The sequence below is a fragment of the Nycticebus coucang genome, chromosome 9 (genome assembly GCF_027406575.1).
Source record: "Nycticebus coucang isolate mNycCou1 chromosome 9, mNycCou1.pri, whole genome shotgun sequence".
Taxonomy (NCBI): domain Eukaryota; kingdom Metazoa; phylum Chordata; class Mammalia; order Primates; family Lorisidae; genus Nycticebus; species Nycticebus coucang.
Window position 1 is genome coordinate 4,988,179 of NC_069788.1, and position 23,082 is coordinate 5,011,260.

At 43.7% G+C, this 23,082-nt stretch overlaps 1 protein-coding gene across 2 annotated transcripts in view; it reads right to left on the reverse strand.

The window, feature by feature from the left end:
* BCKDHB (branched chain keto acid dehydrogenase E1 subunit beta) overlaps positions 1-23,082 on the reverse strand; it is a 212,014-nt gene that overhangs the window by 158,632 nt on the left and 30,300 nt on the right. The window contains exons 1-2 of one of the 2 annotated variants that reach the window (XM_053602732.1): positions 3,322-4,366; positions 397-530 (exon numbers count right to left, since the gene is read on the reverse strand). In XM_053602732.1, coding sequence (XP_053458707.1) covers positions 397-530; positions 3,322-3,463 — 276 coding nt within the window. In that variant the 5' untranslated portion in view covers positions 3,464-4,366. Of the gene's footprint in view, positions 1-396; positions 531-3,321; positions 4,367-23,082 lie in introns of those variants that run through there. The other variant, XM_053602731.1, reaches the window with a different exon arrangement.

The following is a 23,082-nucleotide window of genomic DNA, read 5'->3' on the forward strand; positions in this document are numbered from 1 at the left end:
CGGTACAGTGAGACTCTGTCTCTACAAAAAACAAACAAAACAAAACTCTATTAGATCTTTAAATACAGTAGGACCTCCACTGCTAACCACCTCCCTACAATGACCACCTCCTTAACTTGGCCCTATTTTCACGTGTTGATAGGCAGGTGTGTACCTATCAGAACAGGGGCCTAGGTCCTTCTGTTGGCCACCTCCGTGTGTCGACCAGTTTGTTCCAGTGCCCTGGGTGGGTCAACTTACAGAGGTTCTACTAGACATTATCTTGAAGTTATAACTGTACTATACTAGCTCAGAATACTCCTCACACAGGGGGACTGAGGGTGGAGGCAATACTTCTATGCTTCGTGGACTGACCCACGTTGGAAATGCTCATTTATAGTAAAAGGATGCACTGACCTGATCGAACGCAGGGAAAATGTAATCTGCAAACTGGATCTCTGCGATGGCTGTAGCACCAGTGACAGCAATTCCGATTCCAAATCCAACAATTCCTTGCTCACACAGTGGAGTATTAAAAACTCTGTCTTTTCCTAGAAAATGAAAAGAATGTTAATGCAGCGAATGAGAGTAACGTAAGACACCACACGTGAAAACGGAGTGAGCCTCACAGCAAGATGGAGGAGCAGGTACAGGTGGAAAAAACAGAAAATAGAATGATGGCTGATTTCAGAGCAATCAATGCATTAACTAAGTTATCTAAACGTTCCACTTAAAAGACTGTCATACTAAAATAGAAGAAGCCAATCACTTAAAACCCAAACTATAAAAATTAAAAAAAATTGTAAGTAAAAAGAAAAAAATACACCACAAAAAAAAAAAAAACAAAAGAAAGCTGATGCCATTACATTAGTAGCAAACAAACTAGACTGTAGGGAAGAGATAAAAAGGGAAAATTCACACCGTCAAAGGTTTCAATTCATGGCTTAGTGCCCGTGCTCAGTGGTTAGGGCATGGGCCACATACACCAGGGCCAGCGGGTTCAAACTCGGCGCAGGCCTGCTAAACAACTACAACTGCAACAAAAAAATAGCCCGGTGCTGCGGGGGGCACCTGTAGTCACACCTACTTTGGGAGGCTGAGGCAAGAGAATCACTTAAGCCCAAGAGTTTGAGGCTGCTGTGAGCTGTGACACCACAGTACTCTACAGAGGGCAACACAGTGAGACTCTGTCTCAAAAAAAAAAAAAAGTTTCCATTCACAAAAAGGATATAACAATTGTAACATCACCTAACAATGGGTTCTAAATGGGAAAAGATAACAAAATGGACAAATGGACAAATTAATAATACGTGTATAGTGGGAGATTTTTCATTCACCAGCCTTAATAACTGACAGAAAAGGCGTACTAAAGGGGGAGGGTAAAAAATATAAAGGATTTAAACATGACTAACAAACATGACCCACTGGCACACAGAACATGGTAACCAACAGCTAAGAATACAAATCCTTTTCAAGTAAACAGAAAACACTGACATTAGAACTCACAACCCAGTGAATGATCAATCTCAACAAACATTAAAAGATTAAAATCATATAAAGCACATTCTCTGATCTTGGTGGAATTAAAATAGAAATCAGTAGGAAAAAGTAATTAGAAAATCCTTATGCTAGAAGACTTTTAAAATATATGTCTAAATAACCTATAACACAGTAGTTCTCAACCTGTGGGTCGCGACCCCTTTTAACAATGAAAATACATCCTGCATATCAGATATTTACATTATGATTCATAACAGTAGCAAAATTATAGTTATGAAGTAGCAACAAAAATAATTTTATGGTTGGGGATCACTACAACATGAGGAACTGTATTAAAGGGTCACAGCATTAGGAGGGTTGAAAACCACTGCTATAACACAAAGAAGCTATAATGTAAAGTAGAAAGCATTTTGAACTGGATAATAATAAAAAAAACTGTACATCACAACTCAGTGAGGTTTTGAGAGAAATGGCAGCGCTGCTCCTTTCAGACCAGCCTTCCACACTTAACAATCTTAAACTCTGGACTGAATGTAGCAAACAGCTACTTAAAGGCACTGAAGGACCGAGTGTGAGCACAAGCTGAGAAGGCCTTGACCTTGACAGAGGAGAGCCATTTACAAGGTGTGTCCCCAGTGAAAGCTATGCAGAGTGGCGCCCAGACACAGGGCCCAGAAGAGATGTTCAGGCCAGGCTTACTCAAAGGGGAGGGCAAAGGTGGCGTCAGCACAGGGGTGGGGGGCGCAGTTGGTAACACTTTTATATGGGGCCATGGAGGGTGGGCACGATCCACAGGTTGCACGAACTTCTGGGGGACGAAGCTAGCCAGATCCTTTGTGTCTCTGTTTTAGGAGGAGGGGGAAAGGGTTGTGTGAGGCTGTGTTAGGCCCCCCGACACATGGAGGCCTCCCCAGTCTATATGTCAGGTCAGCAAGAACTAAACAAGCTCAATCTTAAGGGCCCAAGGCATCAGAGACGAGCCTGGGGCTGCCAGTGGCTAAAAATTGCGGGATGAGATACTTTACCAAGAAGATTATGTTCCAACCCCATCCAGGTAATATAGGTAATATCAATGTCTCACCACAAAAAATAAGTGAGGTGATAGTTATGTTAATCACTTTGTTGGGTTTTTTTTGTTTGTTTGTTTGTTTGTTTTGCACTTTTTGGCAGGGGCTGGGTTTGAACCCACCACCTCCGGCATATGGGACTGGCGCCCTACTCCGTTGAGCCACAGGCGCTGCCCCAATCACTTTGATGTAAGCATTCCACATCTTACATCAAATCATCACATTGTACCCCAGAAATGTATACGTTATGATTCCTTCACATTGTACCCCAGAAATGTATACAATATGATTTAATAAAAGATTAAATTTAAAAAAAAATTGAGGGGTGAATTCCCTAAAAGAAGGGTACTACAGGGCAGTGCCTGTGGCTCAAAGGAGTAGGGCACCGGCCCCATATGCCAGAGGTGGTGGGTTCAAACCCAGCCCCGGCCAAAAACCCCCCAAAATAAATAAATAAATAAATTTGGAGTTTAAGACTCTGTAAGGTAGAGAAGCCTGGTGAAGACCTGACATCCCGTTCAGACTACAGGTACAACTTTATCCGCCCCCAATTCGCTTCTCACTTGAGACTGCACTAACTCACAACTACCAGCATTTCCTTAAAAATTCTCACTCCAGGGATGTGGGTGGACACAACAACCGCCACCGTCCAGCCACGTAGCCTCCAGTGCCAGCGGCTGAGGTTGAAGTGTGGAAGAGATTCAGACAGACTGAGGAGCTGAAGGCAGACAGACTGAGGAGCTGAAGGCAGACAGACTGAGGAGCTGTGACGTGCCCTTTATTCGACTCCACCAAGCAAGCACAAGACACCGGCCTTCACCCAGCTCCAAGGAAGATGATCCTTTAAGGCAGTGGTTCTCAGCCTTCCTAATGCTGCGGCCCTTTAAGGCAACAGGCACCTGTGGCTTCATCAACATTCTGCAGCCAGGAGAGCTGGCACCTGCAGCCAAGAAAGCCGAATTGACTTCTCTTCCCCACGTAGCCAAATGTTTTGGTGCAGATCTGGTATTCGTATCTCAGGTCAATAACCCAGGGGTACCAGTCCTTTTGGGTACATAGAATTAACTTTTATCTCAATTATTCCCTTTGAAAATGAGTTCCAAATGGGGCAGGTGCTGGGAAACTCTGACCAGACACATCCTGCAGCTGGTGGCTCTAAATCAGTGGTGGAAACTGAACCGTGACTCGCGCTCAGCGTGATCTGAGACTGTCCTCTGCAAGAATGACCTCTATTCCTCATCAGTCCCTTACCTGACTACAAGTAGCTTGATAATTTTTGAAAATCTGTGATTCCATTGCACTGAGAACAATTCAGTAGTAGAAACTGAACACAAATTCCAGGCGGCTGCCATGGGTTCCACACCCCGGGATGCCCGAACAGCTGGGCCAACACCAGCAGTGTCACCTGATCCTTGCTGCTTTAAGCTTACGGCATCCAGGGAAGTTTCAGCTCAGTAAGAAAATCTGGCCTTTTTACCACTAGAAGGCAGAAGAGTTGAGTTCTCAGAACCCTCTTATTCCAAACTTGTCTGGTTTGAGGAAACAGATAAACAAGACTCTGTAACAAGAGTCTATGATCCAGCTGCAGAAAGTGCTTCCTGTGAACTAAATGTTAAAAATCTGTTTCTATCTGCTCCCAGATACTGATGGAGGATAAGAACACAAATAAAATGCACAATACTGGCGGCTCCCTCTACCTTATAATGCAAATAATGTGATGTCCAGTTCACGGACATGGTATCCAGATAGAATGAATTGATACATTAGAAGGCAAGACAGGCCTGGGCTTAAGTGTTATCTCCACAAATTACTAACCCCCCCCACCAACCACGTCTCCACTTACCTGTAACATGATCCTGAAAAGACTAAAATCATCATACAATAAGTGTTTATAAAATCCTTAGTATCGTATAGACACCTTTCTAAGTGCTAGAAATGGCAGCAAACAAACGTCACCTCTCAGTGGGGCCTTCCCATCTCCCTATTTAAAATCACAGGAGTTACCCTCCCTCCTTCTGCTCCCCTGTGTATTTTCCTTACTTATTTCGTTTCATTTTCTGTTTCCCCTGACTAGAATGCAAGCTTTATAAGGACATAATTCTTCTAAAAACATTTAAGCACAGAGTTGAAAGAAATGAAGAAGTGTGCCATGCCAGGAGGTGACTGTCCTGGGCAGAGGGACGGGCACAGACCGTGGGGAGGGGCACACCCCACACATGTGAGGAAAGGCAAGGAGTGGAGAGGGCCTGGTGCAGAGACCAGGAGAAAGGGTAGGAGGTGAAGTCAGAAGAGTTAGGAGGGAGACACTGGAGGGGGCCAGGGGGGCAGCAGCAAGCAGACAGGGCCTGGTGGGACGCTGTGAACGCTCTGACTTCCACTGCAAGAATGAGTCAGAAGGGCGGCGCCTGTGGCTCAGTCGGTAAAGCGCCGGCCCCATATACCGAGGGTGGTGGGTTCAGACCCAGCCCCGGCCAAACTGCAACCAAAAAATAGCCGGGTGTTGTGGCGGGCGCCTGTAGTCCCAGCTACTCGGGAGGCTGAGGCAAGAGAATCACTTAAGCCCAGGAGTTGGAGGTTACTGTGAGCTGTGTGAGGCCACGGCACTCTACCGAGGGCCATAAAGTGAGACTCTGTCTCTACAAAAAAAAAAAAAAAAGAATGAGTCAGAAAGCAGGTGAGTGAGAAACAGGAATCCACCCGGAAAAGCCACGCCGCTGTCTGAGCTCACTTCATCAGGGTCCCTCCGGCTGTACTTTGTGAATAGCCTGGCAACAGCAAGACTGCCTTCCGGACACAGTGACAATCCCAGTAGAGATAACGAAGCATAATAGCAAAGAAGGTAGAGAAAAGATGTGAGACTCTGGATAATTCTAAAGATAGAGCCATAATAAAAGGATTCTCTGATGAAATAGAAGTGGAGTGAGTCAGAGAAATAATAAGGCTGATTCAGAGGCTTTGGAGATGAGCAACCTGAAGGGCAGAGCTGTGAGTGACTGAGAAAGGGAAGCTGTGAAGAAGATGATGGGACGGGGGTCGGAGTGCAGACGTGAAAACATCACTGAGAGATGCCCTGGGACGCTCACACGGCACCAGCAGACCATTAGATGGGACAGGGGTCGGAGTGCGGACGTGAAAAATGTCACCAGGAGATGCCCTGGGACGCTCACACGGCACCAGCAGACCGTTAGATGGGACGGGGGTCGGAGTGCAGACGTGAAAAATGTCACCAGGAGATGCCCTGGGACGCTCACACGGCACCAGCAGACCGTTAGATGGGATGGGGGTCGGAGTGCGGACGAGAAAAATGTCACCAGGAGATGCCCTGGGACGCTCACACGGCACCAGCAGACCGTTAGATGGGACAGGGGTCGGAGTGCGGACGTGAAAAATGTCACCAGGAGATGCCCTGGGACACTCACACGGCACCAGCAGACCGTTAGATGTCTGAGGTGGAAGTCTTCAGCACCACAACAACATTTAATAACGCAGGACAGGATGAGGTTAAACTTAGTCCATTTAAATGGGCACAGAAAGTGAAGAAGAGATCTAAGGATGTGTCCTGGATACTCCAGTGTCAAGAAGGCAGCACATTAAAAACAATCACCAAAGCTGTGAATGGGAAAAAGTCAGTGTGGAGGAAAATTAAAAGAAAGTGCTGTCCTAGAAGAAAGTGATTAGCTTGCATCCTACGCAGCTATCAGAGTGAGATGAGGGCTGAGAATTGTATCACTGGACCTCAACGTGACAGGGTCCACAAAGCAGGAAAGCGGGAACAAGAAAAGCTTAATTACAGGGACTTGGAGTGAGAATAGAGGAGAGACGTTGAAGATGAGTAGTGACAAGGATGTGGGGAAATTGTGCTAAAAGGAGAGAAGAAAAGGGGCAGCCCCTCCAGCGGCCAGCTGGAGGGACGGTGGGGTCAAGCAGGATTTTCTAAGAAGGAGAAACCACAGCATGTTTTCAGGCTTTTGGGATTCAATCATCAGAGAACAGGAAATTGATTATTTTGAGAAAGCGAGTGAAATGGAAAGAAGGAATAATGCCTGGAACCAAGGCTTTGAAAAGTGGCAGGGAAGAACGTGTGTGATGTGGAGGTCTGGGAGGAACCTCATGTTCACTCGGAGTGCCGGGGGAAACAGGGCACATGGGCATGGGTGAGTCATATAAGCCTTTTCAGAAAAATATGAAACTAGATTGTTAGCTAAAAGTAAAGATAGGGAAGCAGCTTTGGGGAGAGAAAAGGGAGAAGGAAAGAGCCATCCAGGAAAATGGGGATGGGACGGACCAGACACAGGCAGACGGTGGCAGGCAGCACCACAGCCCTGGAGGTTCCCACCGGGGACTCGGAGTAAGGCAGCTGGCAGGACGGCATGTCTGCTGCTGTGACATTCAGCTCAGGGGTTCAGGGTTCAGACAGAAACCTAGGGATAACAGCAACTGACTGCGTCAAGCAAATACTTAACATGGAATTTAAGCTGGGTATAAAACGGAGAAAGGGGATCAGGGATTGAGAGACAGAAGCAAGATGGTGAAATCCACAGATTTTAAGAACCAAGCAGGTCAGAAGATGGTTGAGTGAAGAGAATCAGGGACAGAGAGCTGGACAGAGTCAAGGTGGGGCCAGTGTTACTGACCATTTCAGAGGTATGACCCTAAGAATGAAGGTGTGATGTGGGATGATTACTGTGAGTTAGAGTTTAGTGCAGGCTGACGTTCCTAAGATCTGCTGACAATAGCCCTGATTCCTCCACCTGCCCTGTGCGGACCACAGTACCTCTGGGGGGTGGGGGGCGGGCAGGAGAGCTCGGCAGTTTAGACAAAGACAGATGCTGCAGAAGGCTCAAAGGCTGAAACTGCTCAAGGGTTAAGACACAGATTAGCAGCACAGAATAGGGAAGTTACAGATTGCCCCCAAGGCATTGTAACCATGTCTTTTTTTACTTTATGATCTTATGATAATCTCTTCTGTCTTTCTTTCCATTTTTGTCCTCAATTCACAGACATTGCAAAACTTCTTTGTTTTCTTCTATCTGTAATCAACTTTGTGTGTTCTGTAGGTCTTGTGTGTATGGATTTGTCTTGGTTCAATAAAAGACCCTTAAGGTTTTTGTTTGGGGCAGCACTTCCTTGCTACTGTTTGGCATGTGAAGCTGCTTGCCTTCCTGAGCCTCATTGGTTATTTCTTTGACAATTACTGAGTGTAAGAGTTTATTTTTCATGCCATCCCCATGCTGTTCCATCCCCAGGAGCAGAATGACAACAGGTGACAAGATTCCAGAGAACAGTAAGAAACTGAGAAACCAGAATCCTGGGCAGACCATCTATGACAGTGGTTCTTAACCTGTGGGTCATGACCCACAGGAACTGTATTAAAGGGCCGCGGTATTAGGAAGGTTGAGAACCACTGGTCTACCAGGGAGCCAGTGGAGAGAGTGACAGTGCCCCAGGGTCCACAGACGACCAGGAAGCAGGGGTGCTAGTGCTGACATCCACCTGCCATGTTAAGAGTGATGAGTAACTGTTTATTGTGAGAGGATAAATTAGACAATGGGAGCTGGTGTTTTTTGATTTAGAAAACTTTACAAGTCTTTTTCTACTTTCTGAGATGATGAAACTCAGCTTTTTGTTTTCTTGGAAAATTCTCTCAAATTCAGTGCTACATCAGCTCAGTCAGTGCATAAAACGGACATCCCTGAATTACACGCTGGCTTAAAACATTCATGCAGGTGATGATTAAAATGTAAGATTAGTTGAAATTAATTTCTTTTAAAGGTAATTGAAGTCTGTAATGACACAGTGAGTTTCGGAAACTCCGAGTTACAAGGAGCACTATCACAAAGTGCTACAAACAGAACTTAACAATGCTCACTTAGGTGGCTACTAGTTTTGACCCCATATGAAGGACAAACCTATGCTTACTCTGAGACAGTTCCTCAAGGCCAAACTGCTTTGACTGGGTCAGAAAAACGTAAAAACTATCGGAATGACTTCCTCTGAATCCTAGACAACTGAATAAAACTGAATTAACACCCCAGAAAAACACATTACTACGAGCAGTATAGACAAGTAGAATAAAAGAAAAAATTGTGGAAAGAAAAATTACCACATTTTCTTAAATTTTCCTACTCCTCCTTAAAATTTAGGCTGCATCTTTGTACAACTCCATGATTGCTCAAGCCAATGCAGAAACATGTAGAACGGCATGGGGGCTTGTAGTGTCGATTTCTCATTTGTTAAGGATCAAACCACTACCTTGTACAGTTTTCTTTGTTTGTAAAGGGAGCATGATTAAGAAGTTTGACGTCACTGGCACTGCCCTGAAAGACATGGTCACCACATACTACCACATTCAAAATAAAACCAGCAAGTGGCTTCTCTAGTCAAAGAATTAAAGAGGGGCCAGACTGAGTCCACCAGCACACTCTGATCTCTCTCCAACCAGTAACCACATTTGTAGACCAGCAACGGGAGGGAAACAGAACAAAAATTAGGGAAAAGAAGTCCTCGTAAAAAGGTTTAAGGTGACCGCCAATTACCTCCTGGTAGGTTAAGAAAATCTCAATCCCTTCTGTCCCTATGCATTTTTCAAACCCATAGCTGGTTTTAGAGTGTTGCTTGTGAACAAATGACCCTGCAGATTATTACATCTACATAGAACAGAATTTTTTCTTTTTCCCATAAAAATTTCTGCAAAAGCAGGTCTCAAATTGCCCAACTCTAAGTAATTTATATTTCCTTCAGGACCCAGATTTGAAAAAGTTGAAATATCCTTCCAGAGAATGATTAAGTCCATCAGGGAAACAGCTAGAATCTTGGACTCCCGGAGCAGAAAGGTAAATGAGGACAGAAATATTTGCACCTAAGCTGTAAAATAAACCAGGAAAGTAAAAGACGCTATGGATAAAATGTTAACAGTGGGGAGAATAAATAGAAAAACCCACTAATTTTAGTCATAGGCTTTATGGGACATGTTAGGATTTCAAAACATTTTTAAGTTTGCTGATGAGAAATTTGATGAAGATAAAAGGCATTTTTTGTCTCCCTTTTTTCCCTCTCAGCTGCTTGAATCAGAAGGAAAGCATTTGTTCTAGCGCCGACCAAGACCAAAATATGAAGCTAATCCAGAAGATCATTTTTGCCTCTTATAACAAAAACATGGAAAATAGAATATTCCATTCATTAGATAAACAAGCCAGGAAAAAAATCCTAACGAATAAAAAAATATGCAAATAGGGCGGCGCCTGTGGCTCAAGGAGTAGGGCGCAGGTCCCATATGCCGGAGGTGGTGGGTTCAAACCTAGCCCTGGCCAAAAACCACAAAAAAAAAATATATATATATGCAAATAAAAAAAATGACTAGGTAGGGAAACCACACAATTTATGCACCAAAATGGGATACTCCTGAGTGTTAGGAGTTACTAAAAATAATTAACAAATATTAATTGAATCTTGCGAGACTTCAAACTGGATAGTTTCAGGCAAATGGGACTGTATGCCAAGACTTACACACAGTCACCCTATTGTTAAAGTAATATTAACACGCAAGGGGAAAGTAATAAGGGAAAAATAAAATAAATGCTCCTTTTACCTATCCCTAACCTCCCATAAAAACATATTAGTGTCCTAAACTAGGCTATTTATGATCTATAGCCTATAGATGAAAAAAGCTGAATAACCCTCCCACTGGTGACAGTTTACTGCCTAGGTGAACTCTGAGATGCCCGCAGTCAAGTTCACCCATTTGTAAAGACCACCCCGCTTGGTGCCCTGGTCGTTAACAATGCTGTTGGCTGTTGGTTCCAGCAGCAGCGAGCCTCCCTCCTAGCCCCCAGGCCATTCTTGGCAGCCCCCAAGCACTGATTAGCCACTGGAAGAGAACAAAGGCCTGGTCATTGCAACCTTTGAAGGGTCATTGTGACCAGAGTTCCTAGGAGGTTGGCCAAGGCTGTCCTGTTGACAGGTCCTTCAGGACACAGCCCTCTGTCCAATTCTGCTTTCACTAGATAGAAGCACTATCTTTATGAGTCCAGAATATTCCAGGTTCCAAGGTTCCAGATTTAAGAAGTTTACCTATATTCACAATGGTCTTACAACAACAACACTCTTCAAATGGCCTCCTCCAGAAAGCTGTTGGTGAACCTTGTCCTACAGACTCTATCTCTATTACTCTGAACACACTGAGGCAAAAGATCTGAGTCGTTATAATGAAATAAAAGTCAACCAGGAGCCAATGTATGTACTTAGTTAATGTTTACTAAATGAATGTTTATTAAATGTAAAAGTCTCTCTGTTCAGCAAGTTGATAATTATCCATTCAACAATGCCTACGCCCAACAAAGCCCAAATCAGTCCCAAAGGTTCAATGACTAGATGAACATTTATAACTCCACCGCCAAGAACACATTTATCTCTGGACACCCAATTGCATAATGTCTTAAACTTAGCAGTCATTCAATATCATTATTTGAACAGTCTTAAAAAGACCCATCATTTGGTGCCATAAAAATATTTATGTCTATTATAATCACAATGTAGTGATGTCCCACAAAAGAATAAAATTATATAGGTATATATCAGCAAGGCAGACATGTTGAAGGAGATATACACTAAATGATATACACCTGATATTTCTCCTTTAAATAATTAGAAAATGTAGCAAAGAGAGACAACAGACTCACCCAAGCATAACGATAGTAAGTGTATTCAGTCCTCTCCAGTACCTAAAATAGTCCCTTGCACATATAATTTGAAAAGTATTTGTTCAATAGATGAACAAAAAAATGACCAAAATAAGAATATTGGACTAGAAATGATAGTCAATATCAGAGAAACTAAAAATCGAGACAAATCATAATATTTTGAAAATCCAATTATTCACAAACATAAAAGTGGGTAACTTATTTCATAATTATATTTCAGGTGATCATATCTCAGGGAAATTAATTTTTTAAATGACAGAAAAGGGAAAGAGTCACTTAATTTTAAGCAACTGAAAGGGGAAAAAATGGAACATCTGGTAAAGGTTATCCACCATGCTATGATAGAATAATGTTCGATATTATAGATCAAGACTTCTCAAACTAAGTACCAGATGGACAACTCTTAAAAGAAAAATATTTTCTTACACTTCTAATGTCAGCTTGAACCAGTTTTAATATGTTATTTTGATACATATGAAATTAAATAGCACTTATTACCCTGACAAAGAGACAGAGGCAAAACAAATTTATAAAATAAACACAAAAATAACTACATATCCAATCAAATTCAAAATAACAGTAAAAAATATAGTATAGTAAACAATGGTTTTCTGCTGAAATGACACCAGCGAAGCATCCAGCCAGATCTAACTGAATATCTTTCTAGTTTATTGTTTTCACTTTAGTTGTTCTAATGTGAAGAAAGCCTTTTCCCTTAAATGCTCTACATAAAATGGTATTTAAAATCTCATGGCTTCCTTAACCAGTTAAGGAAAATCAGACCTTATACCAAATAAAACCACTAAATACCCTGAATACTAATTATAAGGAAGTCAGGTGAAGATAAGGTCAGTAACACAACCATATTGAAATCTGCATCAAATGTGTGACTATTCAATTATCAGTTGAATTGGGTGTAGAAAACTGTTCAGTGTGTACTTTACCAATGTATTTACTGCTAATGAACTGCTGCAAAGTTGCTATATTAAAAAATAGATCTGTAAAACTCATCTGTCTGCAACTAGAATGGTATATCTCTACAAGGCAGGTTCTTTTGAAGCAGGGATGCTTCCAGCATGGTTTGTTGTTTCGATCTCAGTGAAAGCTTCATAGACTTCAGGCAACATGAAGTAGCTGGTCTTCACCTAGCATGAGCACAAGAACCAGCACCAGCACCACACCAGCTTCACCGTGCGGTAATACAAACACCAACACTACACCACCTTCACCATGTGGTAATACCAACACCAACACCACATGGTGATACCAACACCAACACCGCACCAGCTTCACCGTGCGGTAATACCAACACCAACACCTCACCAGCTTAACCGTGCAGTAATACCAACACCAACACCACACCAGCTTCACCATGTGGCAACACCAACACCACACCAGCTTCACCATGTGGTAATACCAACACCAACACCACACCATCTTCACCGTGTGGTAATACCAACACCGCACCAGCTTCACCATGTGGTAATACCAACACCAACACCGCACCACCTTCACCATGTGGTAATACCAACACCAATACCGCACAGTAACACCAACACCACACCAGCTTCACCGTGTGGTAACACCAACACCACACCAGCTTCACCATGCGGTAATACCAACACCAACACCACACTAGCTTCACCATGTGGTAATACCAACACCAACACCGCACGGTGATACCAACACCAACACCACACCAGCTTCACCATGTGGTAATACCAGCACCAACACCACACTAGCTTCACCATGCGGTAACACCAACACCAACACCGCACCAGCTTCACCATGTGGTAATACCAACACCAACACCGCACTACCTTCACCATGTGGTAATACCAACAGCAATACCGCACAGTAACACCAACACCACACCAGCTTCACCGTGCGGTAATACCAACACCAACACCTCACCAGCTTCACCGTGTGGTAACACCACACCAGCTTCACCGTGCAGTAATACCAACACCAAACCATCTTTATCGTGTGGTAATACCAACACCAACACCACACGGTGATACCAACACCAACACTGCACCAGCTTCACCATGTGGTAATACCAACACAAACACCACACTAGCTTCACCATGCGGTAACACCAACACCAACACCGCACCAGCTTTACCATGTGGTAATACCAACACCAATACCGCACAGTAACACCAACACCAACACCATACCAGCTTCACCATGTGGTAACACCAACACCACACCAGCTTCACCGTGCGGTAATACCAACACCAACACCGCACTATCTTCACCATGTGGTAATACCAACACCAACACCGCACCAGCTTCACCATGTGGTAATACCAACACCAACACCACACTAGCTTCACCATGCGGTAAAACCAACACCGCACCAGCTTCACCATGTGGTAATACCAACACCAACACCGCACCACCTTCACCATGTGGTAATACCAACACCAATACCGCACAGTAACACCAACACCAACACCACACCAGCTTCACCGTGTGGTAATACCAACACCAACAACCGCACCAGCTTCACCGTGCAGTAATACCAACACCAACACCACACCAGCTTTACCGTGTGGTAATATTTGGTTACATGGCAGACAATCAGATGGAGAAGAGACAGAGAAAGGGGCTTCCAGGGCATGGGAGGACAGTGGAAGCCCAGAGGGCCCATGGAACATTCAGCAGCCCACCACTCGGCAGCTGCTCTCCCACTGCTGGCTCTGACCCCTCCTCATACTTCACTCTTGGTTCACTTCCCACCCCTGAATTTGCACCTTATTTCTTGCCCCTGTGTCTTTGGTCACACTGTCTCCTGTTCCACCTTGTGCCTGTGAAAATTCTGCCTATTCTTCAGTACCCGATTCAGTGCCGCCATTTTCATGAAACTTTGAATGATTCCTTTAACCTTTTATTCAAGTGGCATGTCCCACGTCAACAGCCAGCAACTGGCAGCTTGGCGCCTAGAGAATCCTCCTCCCTGAATTGTCTATTGCAAACTACTCATATTGTAAATGTTAGAATATAGGCCTTAAGTTAGGCCTTAACTATCTGGTACCACAGAGACAGGTACAAAATATTCTTTGTGGACAATGTCCTGGAAGGCCTTCAGATGTTTGTCCAAGTAAGTAGCTGTAAGTAAGACAGCTGCTTTAACCCTTCAAAGTGCATGACCTTGTTAACAACAATGAAATAAAATAAAAAGCATCTTTACAAGAAAACAGTGATAAAAACAGTCAAGAAAACTCTTAAGAGCATATTTTAAAGACCTTTTAACTTTGATTCAGTAATAAATTGCACAGCAAGATAGCACTGTTACTCTGTAGAAACGTTAGCTCTGTTACTCTAGGGAAATATATAGTTTCAATCCATAAATGGTGTGTAAAATCTCCAAACTTGTGAGTATGTTAAATTGTTTTTACATAATATATTGTTACAAAAAACAGGGTTGAGAGAAGGGAAATAGAGATGACAAGGGAAATTTTAGATTTTCTCAAATTGCTTCAGATTCAACTAAAATCTCCAATTGACTACATCAATTTTATAGTTCAATAAATTATCTTGCTTCTGACAGTTTTCAAAAAAATTAAATTATACTCAACATTTCTTGCTGGCTATGCTCTTGAAGTTAGGCATCAATTATTAAGATTTTTACTTTTTAGTAAATCATAGATGAAATCTTAAAGGGTAAAATAAAAATAATTTTGGTACTTTAAAATTTAGATTTCTTTTGTTTGCCTAGAAGTTCAATTACTATTACACCATTCTGTCCTCAAGTAACACACAATGTCATTATTTACCCATTATTTAACCCATTATTTACAGAAAGTGTGAAAATATGGCTTTAAAACCTAGAACATTACAGGGGGGAAAACAAGGAATGAGAATGATTCACAGGCTGCCTCTGGATTACAGCAAATGGATTTGAACATGAGATGGGGGAAACTCAAGGATTTGTCTTCCTTGAGAGTCTCTCGCTATTTTGTATTTGTTTATACTCAATTCATAAATGAACTATCTTAAAATAAAGGTGATGAAAATCTCTATTCTCTGCTTCTCATACACTTTTTTTTTTCCTCCTCATGGAAACTAAGATTCCAGTCATAGTCAATGGTGTGGGAGGGTTGGGAGGAAGTGCTGGATCAGCATACCCTAGGTGTTCACCAATGCCCATGCCAAGGATACCCTGCAACATTATCCTGAATTAAACTCAGAGTGCTCTGTCAACAGCAGATGACGGGGAGGTTCCTCTATCCCTGAACACTAAAACAAGAAAATGGGCTAACCTCCGTGGAAAACTGCCTCTGTAACAGCCTTTTTCATGTGACTTTTTGGGTTGGTTGACTAGAGACTGGTATTTCTGTACGGAACATAGGAATGAAGTTATGTTAAGATGAACAAAATGCACAACTTGTCATAAATTAGATAAGATCCTAAAAAAGTAAGCTGCATCCCAAGAGAGGAAGCAGAGACTACAGTGTGAGGGGTACAGTCCCCAAACACACCTTCCCCACCTCCTCAGGGAGATGTTGTACAGTAAGAGGGTGCAGTCTCCAAACACACCTTCCCCACCTCCTCAGGGAGATGGCAAACAGTGAGAGGGGTGCAGGGTCCAAACACACCTTTCCCACCTCCTCAGAGATATGTCATACAGTGAGAGGGGCACAGTCTCCAAACACACCTTCCCCACCTCCTCAGGGAGATGGCATACAGTGAGAGGGTGCAGTCTCCAAACACACCTTCCCCACCTCATTAGAGACATGTCGTACAGTGAGAGGGTGCAGTCTCCAAACACACCTTCCCCACCTCCTCAAAGCGATGTCGTACAGTAAGAGGGTGCAGTCTCCAAACACACCTTCCCCACCTCCTCAAAGCAATGTCGTACAGTGAGAGGGTGCAGTCTCCAAACACACCTTCCCCACCTCCTCAGAGAGATGTCAAACAGTGAGAGGGTGCAGTCTCCAAACACACCTTCCCCACCTCATCAGAGAGATGTCAAACAGTGAGAGGGGTAAAGTCTCCAAACACACCTTCCCCACCTCCTCAGAGAGATGTCAAACAGTGAGAGGGTGCAGTCTCCAAACACACCTTCCCCACCTCCTCAAAGCAATGTCGTACAGTGAGAGGGTGCAGTCTCCAAACACACCTTCCCCACCTCCTCAGAGAGATGTAGTACAGTGAGAGGGTGCAGTCTCCAAACACACCTTCCCCACCTCCTCAGAGAGATGTAGTACAGTGAGAGGGTGCAGTCTCCAAACACACCTTCCCCACCTCCTCAGAGAGATGTAGTACAGTGAGAGAGGTACAGTCTCCAAACACACCTTCTCCACCTCCTCAGAGAGATGTCAAACAGTGAGAGGGGTAAAGTCTCCAAACACACCTTCCCCACCTCATCAGAGAGATGTCAAACAGTGAGAGGGTGCAGTCTCCAAACACACCTTCCCCACCTCCTCACAGAGATGTAGTACAGTGAGAGGGGTACAGTCTCCAAACACACCTTCCCCACCTTCTCAGAGAGATGTAGTACAGTGAGAGGGGTACAGTCTCCAAACACACCTTCTCCACCTCCTCAGAGAGATGTCAAACAGTGAGTGGGGTAAAGTCTCCAAACACACCTTCCCCACCTCATCAGAGAGATGTCAAACAGTGAGAGGGTGCAGTCTCCAAACACACCTTCCCCACCTCCTCACAGAGATGTAGTACAGTGAGAGGGGTACAGTCTCCAAGCACACCTTCCCCACCTCATCAGAGAGATGTCAAACAGTGAGAGGGGTACAGTCTCCAAACACACCTTCCCCACCTCCTCAGAGAGATGTCCAACAGTGAGAGGGGTAAAGTCTCCAAACACACCTTCCCCACCACATCAGAGAGATGTCAAACAGTGAGAGGGTGCAGTCTCCAAACACACCTTCCCCACCTCCTCAGAGAGATGTAGTACAGTGAGAGGGTGCAGTCTCCAAACACACCTTCCCCACCTCCTCAGAGAGATGTCAAACAGTGAGAGGGGTACAGTCTCCAAACACACCTTCCCCACCTCCTCAGGGAGATGTCATACAGTGATAGGGTGCAGTGTTCAAACACACTTCCCCATCTCAGAGAGATGTCATATAGTGAGCAGGTGCAGTCTCCAAACACACCTTCCCCACCTCCTCCGGGAGATGTCATACAGTGATAGGGCGCAGTGTCCAAACACACCTTCCCCATCTCATCTTGAGAGATATTGCAAGGATAGCATCCAGCTCTCCCAAAGTGCCTCTTGCTGCCAACAAGCCTCTGCTTCCAACCCAGTAAAAAAATATATAACTTGATATCATCTCTTTTTACCAGATAGAATAAACATTTACATAATATGTACTTGACTATGTGTTAGTCAAGTTAGTTGCTAAAACTAACTGAAGTTAGTTGCTAAAATGATATAGGGATAAACAAAACACCATTCTGTCCTCAAGTAACACACAATGTCATACGTAGATAAGTCAAATATAAATAATTATGACACACACACACAAAAAAAAAGATATAAAACTAAAATGCTATTAGGGCCAGGGTGGTTTATTTAGGCTTGAAGGAATCATACAAAGTTTCATGAAAAAGAAGGCACCAAATCAGGCCCTGAAGAACAGACAGAATTTTCAGACACAGGTGGAACAGGAGACGGTGTGACCAAGGACACAGGGGAAAGAAATAAGGTGTAATTATTTCTTTACAAGAGCCTGGGAAGTGAACCAAGAGCCAAGTACAAGGGGTCAGAGCCAGCAGTGCTCCGAAAAGCAAATGCGGGAGCCTGACGGGCATGAGCAGGTCATTGCAGCAGGGGGAAGTGTGGGCTCTAGAGTGGGAACACCTGGTTTACAGGTGTCTGCACCACTTGCTAGTTGTGTGATCTTGGGTTGTGCTGCAATCGCCTCAGACATAAAAGTGGGATAAAAACAACTTGCCAACCCATCGAGATTGATCTGAGGATCTAATAAGACAAAGCATGTTCTCTTTGCAAACCGTCAAGCATTATAAAAACGTAAAATGTTATTATTATCAAGGCAAATAAAAAGGAGAAATAAATTAAACACAACAGAATCAACTAGTGGTTAGTTGTGGGCACATGGGAGCCGAGGAACTCCCAGCAGCTGGCCCTGGAAGGTGCTGGAGACACTGCATGGTCTTCAAGGCGCCTCTGTGTCTGCAGCGACTTGGACGCTTTTCAGGTCAAGGGATGACCCCAAGGGGACCAAAGCCCTCCATGCAATGCTTGTAAGTGAGGGGCAGCTAATTCTAATGGGTCGCAGCTCTATTCCAGCAACCACCCACTCGGAAGGCTTAACTCCCTCGGGGGCCCTGAGCTACCTGCCGTGTGCTGTCTGCCACCATGTTTAGGCAAGGACCTATGTCAGACATGGGGACCACAAATGTGCCAGCATAAGCCTGGCAGGACAGGGCAGACTCAGCATTCCCCAAGCCCCAGCCTTCTCCAGGAACTGTCCAGAGCCAGCTTTGATGAGGCCCAGGGGCTCACAAAAGGCGCAACCAGCAATAAAGCAACAGCTGCTGTTTAGACACTTTAAGCTGAGATTGTGTTTCTGAGTATGATCAATATGATTGCAGGAGATAAAATTCCATATGAAATTATCTTGTGAATGAAGCTGAATTATAATCTGAATGTTTGGGTTTTAGGGAACCGGTACCATATACAACTATATAAGATTAAATTAGACTCTTGCCTCTAAGTGACAATTTACGCCTATGATAAGTTACATTCTCCTTAAGGAATACTTGAAAAGAAAAATAAAAATTCATTTCAGTCAAACTGATATTTACTATGCCTCTAAAAAGAGAAAGAACCACAGTTTTGTTGTGTAACAAAGAAAATAAACTATTCAGTTCTTCTATCTTTTATTAAAATTGACAATTTTTACTGGCGTGACCTTATACATTTCTTAAGAGGACTATCGAAATAAAACCTATTAAGAGATTAAAATCTGAGTTTGGTGAAATACACAATAAAAATGTAATTTTTTCAAATAAATGTGTGCATACATGACGCTGAGTAAACAGATTTCAAAAAAATAAATAAATGCATGCAAAAGTATTTCTGTGTAACAACTTCATGGTGCTTGAATCCAACTAAGGCTGTTTCTTCCAGAAAGTCAAAAGAAGTTATTTTCATCATCCTTGTGATACCAGCTGGAACTTAAGGGCAAGCCATCTAAATTTTTCTTTTTAATCTTCCTTCATTTATATGGAAATGAGATGTTTCCTAAAACATATCTGTACCCGGTACCTACGTCAACACCAAAGCTCAAAGCACACAAGTTCCTCCAGCTGATCCCCAAATGTACCGGCATCATTCCAAACCCGTGTGCGTCACTCACCACGGACGTGACCACGCTGTCAATTCCAATTAACCTGCCCAGCTTTAGAAACAGCCTGGACGCCCCTATCTGAATAGCCTTGGTGCCCTTTTCTCAGAACCAAAGGCAACAACAGACAAAGAAGCATGACAGATAAATGAGCTTCCCCTTTGTAAACAGGAGAGGGCTGACATTAGACGAATTCTGAGCCCAAACTGAAAAGCTATCAATAAAATAAAGCTCCGGCGAATGAAGAATCAGTCTTAACTAGATAGTAAACAACATTCGCTAGCTATATCAGATCTGCTCTTTTTAAAATATCTGTGAGTCTCACTGCTATTGGAACTAACTCAAGGCTCATACAGCACAGCTAAACAAAACACCATAATTGCCACCGTTAATATGGTCTCGGACACAGTGCAATTTAAAAGCCCCAAGTGACTGAGGGTTTGGCCAAAGAGAAAATAAGTTCGTTTTGAAAATCAAATTATATCATTCTATTCCAAATCTGAAATGTTTTATAATTTTTTTTTTCTTTTGAGACAGAGTCTCACTATGTCGCCCTTGGTAGAGTGCTGTGGCGTCACAGCTCACAGCAGCCTCAAACTCTTGGGCTTAAGCGATTCTCTTGCCTCAGCCTCTCAAGTAGCTGGGACTACAGGTGCCCACCACAACGCCCAGCTATTTTTTGGTTGTAGTTGTCGTCATCGTTTGGCAGGCCCAGGCTGTGTTCAAACCCACCAGCTCTGATGTATGTGGCTGGTGCCCTAGCCACTGAGCTACAGGCGCCAAGCCTGAAATGTTTTGTAATATTGTATAACTTACAGCATTATCATTTCTTAGGGTACTTTTACATTCCTTCCTCTAAAATCAATTAAAACTAACAAACCCTGTATAATCTACCATATCAATAAACATATCACCTGTATAATCTAATTACCTGTATGCAGTATATTTTCTAATTTACATTCCAGTGAATACATAAAACTAGAATCAGAAAGTTCATCAATGAAATGTACCAAAAAACAGGAAGTAGGCGGTACAGATCATTTATCAGGCTACTGGATCCATGAATCCACCTTACCAATGTTAATGTGGAAACGCAGTTGGCCCATGTTAGTCTTAGGTAAAATACACGTGAATTCCCATGTGAATAAATAACACATTTATACATCTGTGTCCTCCGGTTGACCCTTAACCACCTTGTCAAAACCAGGGTCACATAACAAGGTGCCATTCCACATGCACCTCATATATCCAGCTCACTGGAATGTCTAGGACACAGTCAAAAACTAAGAAGCGAAATAAAAAAGAGATTTCTGAACAATCAGAAGAGATGACAAAGTTGACTGTCCATGCTTAGAAGAGGTCCCTTAAACCTCCTCACAGCAGCTTCAGAAAATCCCTCGAGAAGTCATTCACTGCCGTGTAGTCATTCACTGTGTCAGCGAAATCCATCACCACTTCACATACTGACTTTACAGTAAACGGTGACAATCGGCTTCCAACCCCCATTCATTCCACCAGTCTTGTCTTTGCTTGGCGCTGTCATGGGCATCAAGGAAGACGCAGCGCTGAACTACGACACACATGTATCACCTTCTATCCATACGTAAACGTGTGGTAGAAAGTCTGATGAGCTGCAGGACAGTGCCAGATGGAAACAGGCAAGGACCAGGGAAGGGAGTTACCTCCAGGAGCCCAAGGCTGCAAGGAACATGCCGATAGTCTGGAGGAAGATACTGACTCTGAAGCAGAGAGGGGGCTTTCTGCAGGGCAGAAAATGGAGTAAGAAAGGCGGAGAAGCTGGGACACAACTGCTGGATGGCTGAGGGAGGGGTGCTGACGCTGGAAACAAAAGCCTTATACCAAGCCAAGAAAATGGGCCTTCACTATTAACCGCGGAGAAGATTTTTTTTTTTTTTTTTTTTTTTTTTTTTGAGATGGAGTCTCACTTTGTCACCCTTGGTAGAATACCATAGCATCATAGCTCATGGCAACCTCACACTCTTGGGCTCAAGTGATTCTCTTGCCTCAGCCTCTCAAGTGGCTGAGACTACAGGTGCCCACCACGATGCCCAGCTATTTTTGGAGACGAGGTCTTGCTCTTGCTCAGGCTGGTCTCGAACCCGTGAGCTCAGACAATCCACCAGCCTCGGCCTCCCAGAGTACTGGGATTACAGGCGTGAGCCACTGGGCCCGGCCCTTAACCACAGAAGAGCTTAAGTGAAGTACTATGATCAGAGCTGTGTTTAGGAAAACTTAATCTCACAGATCTGTGTAATATAAACTAGACAAGGAAGAGGAATGAAAGAAAGACTCTTAGAACAAGCACTAGAATCACCAGGTCGAAAGGAAGGAGAGCCTGAACCACGGTAGTGGCAGGAGAGACATTTGTTTCCCAAAGGAAAACCCACACGACACGGTGGGTCTGGACTCTTAAACCTGAGCTGCTTTGTGGATCCCGGGCAGGCGCGAAGAGGGAGGCAGAGCAGAAATGTCACTGTACGTAAGAAAAGGCAGCAAAACCACCACCCATACACGTAGAAGGATGAGTTTTACTCGAAATAAAACAGATGCAGGCGCTTTGTGTTAAAAATTTCAGATCCATTTTTAAAGAAAAAGCGTGGGAAGCCAGACAGCATCGTGAAGCCGACATGAAGATGACAAAAACGTCCAGTTTGGTCCCCATCACGCTTCCAGCTGACTATAACCCAGCATTTCACAGCTAAGGAAATCTGCCTGTGTTCTGTTTGATCTTGCAGGATTCAATCTCCCTCCTTGGAGCCTTGGTTCACTAATCCATTTCTCACTCCATCTGCCCATGAAAATTGTTTTTATTTAGGTCATCGAGTCACTACTGGCCTCCTAATTGGAAAGCCCATTGGAAATGATTCAGTATACCTGTTATTCAATGTAACCCCTTCCTGTTACCCCGGAGCCTTTCCTCTCCAGTTGCCTCAGCTTCCGAAGAATCTCCCCCTGCCTGACTCTGCTCCCTGGCCCCTCCTGACTCGTCTTCCCTCCAGAGCTCAGACCCACATCACCTCTCAGATGCACTAGTTTTCACAGCTGCATCTGGCAACTTCTTAGAAGTAAAACTTCTTGGGCCCCTCCTCAGACCTACTGAATCAGAAATCCTCGGCATGGGATTCCGCAATCTATGATTTAACAAGCCTGCCAGGGCTTCTGAAGTTTTAAAAACCCTGGACTCAGCAAACACCTGAGCTGCAGGGGACTGCTCAAGTCTCAGTTCCCGCCCCCCCATGCTGAAGCCCAGTCATGTTGGAAAGTGCTAATTTACTCAAACACCACCCTCTGTAGACAGTCTTCAAAATATGAGCCTCTTTTAAACAGAATAAAAAATAGATATCAAATGCTAAATTATTTGTATTCTAATGCTGCTGAAATTTCTATAAACATAACAATTGTATAAAACTAGCAATAACTCCTGTGTTTATTGACCACATATGTCAGTAAAATCATTTTATTCAAAGAAAACATAAAACC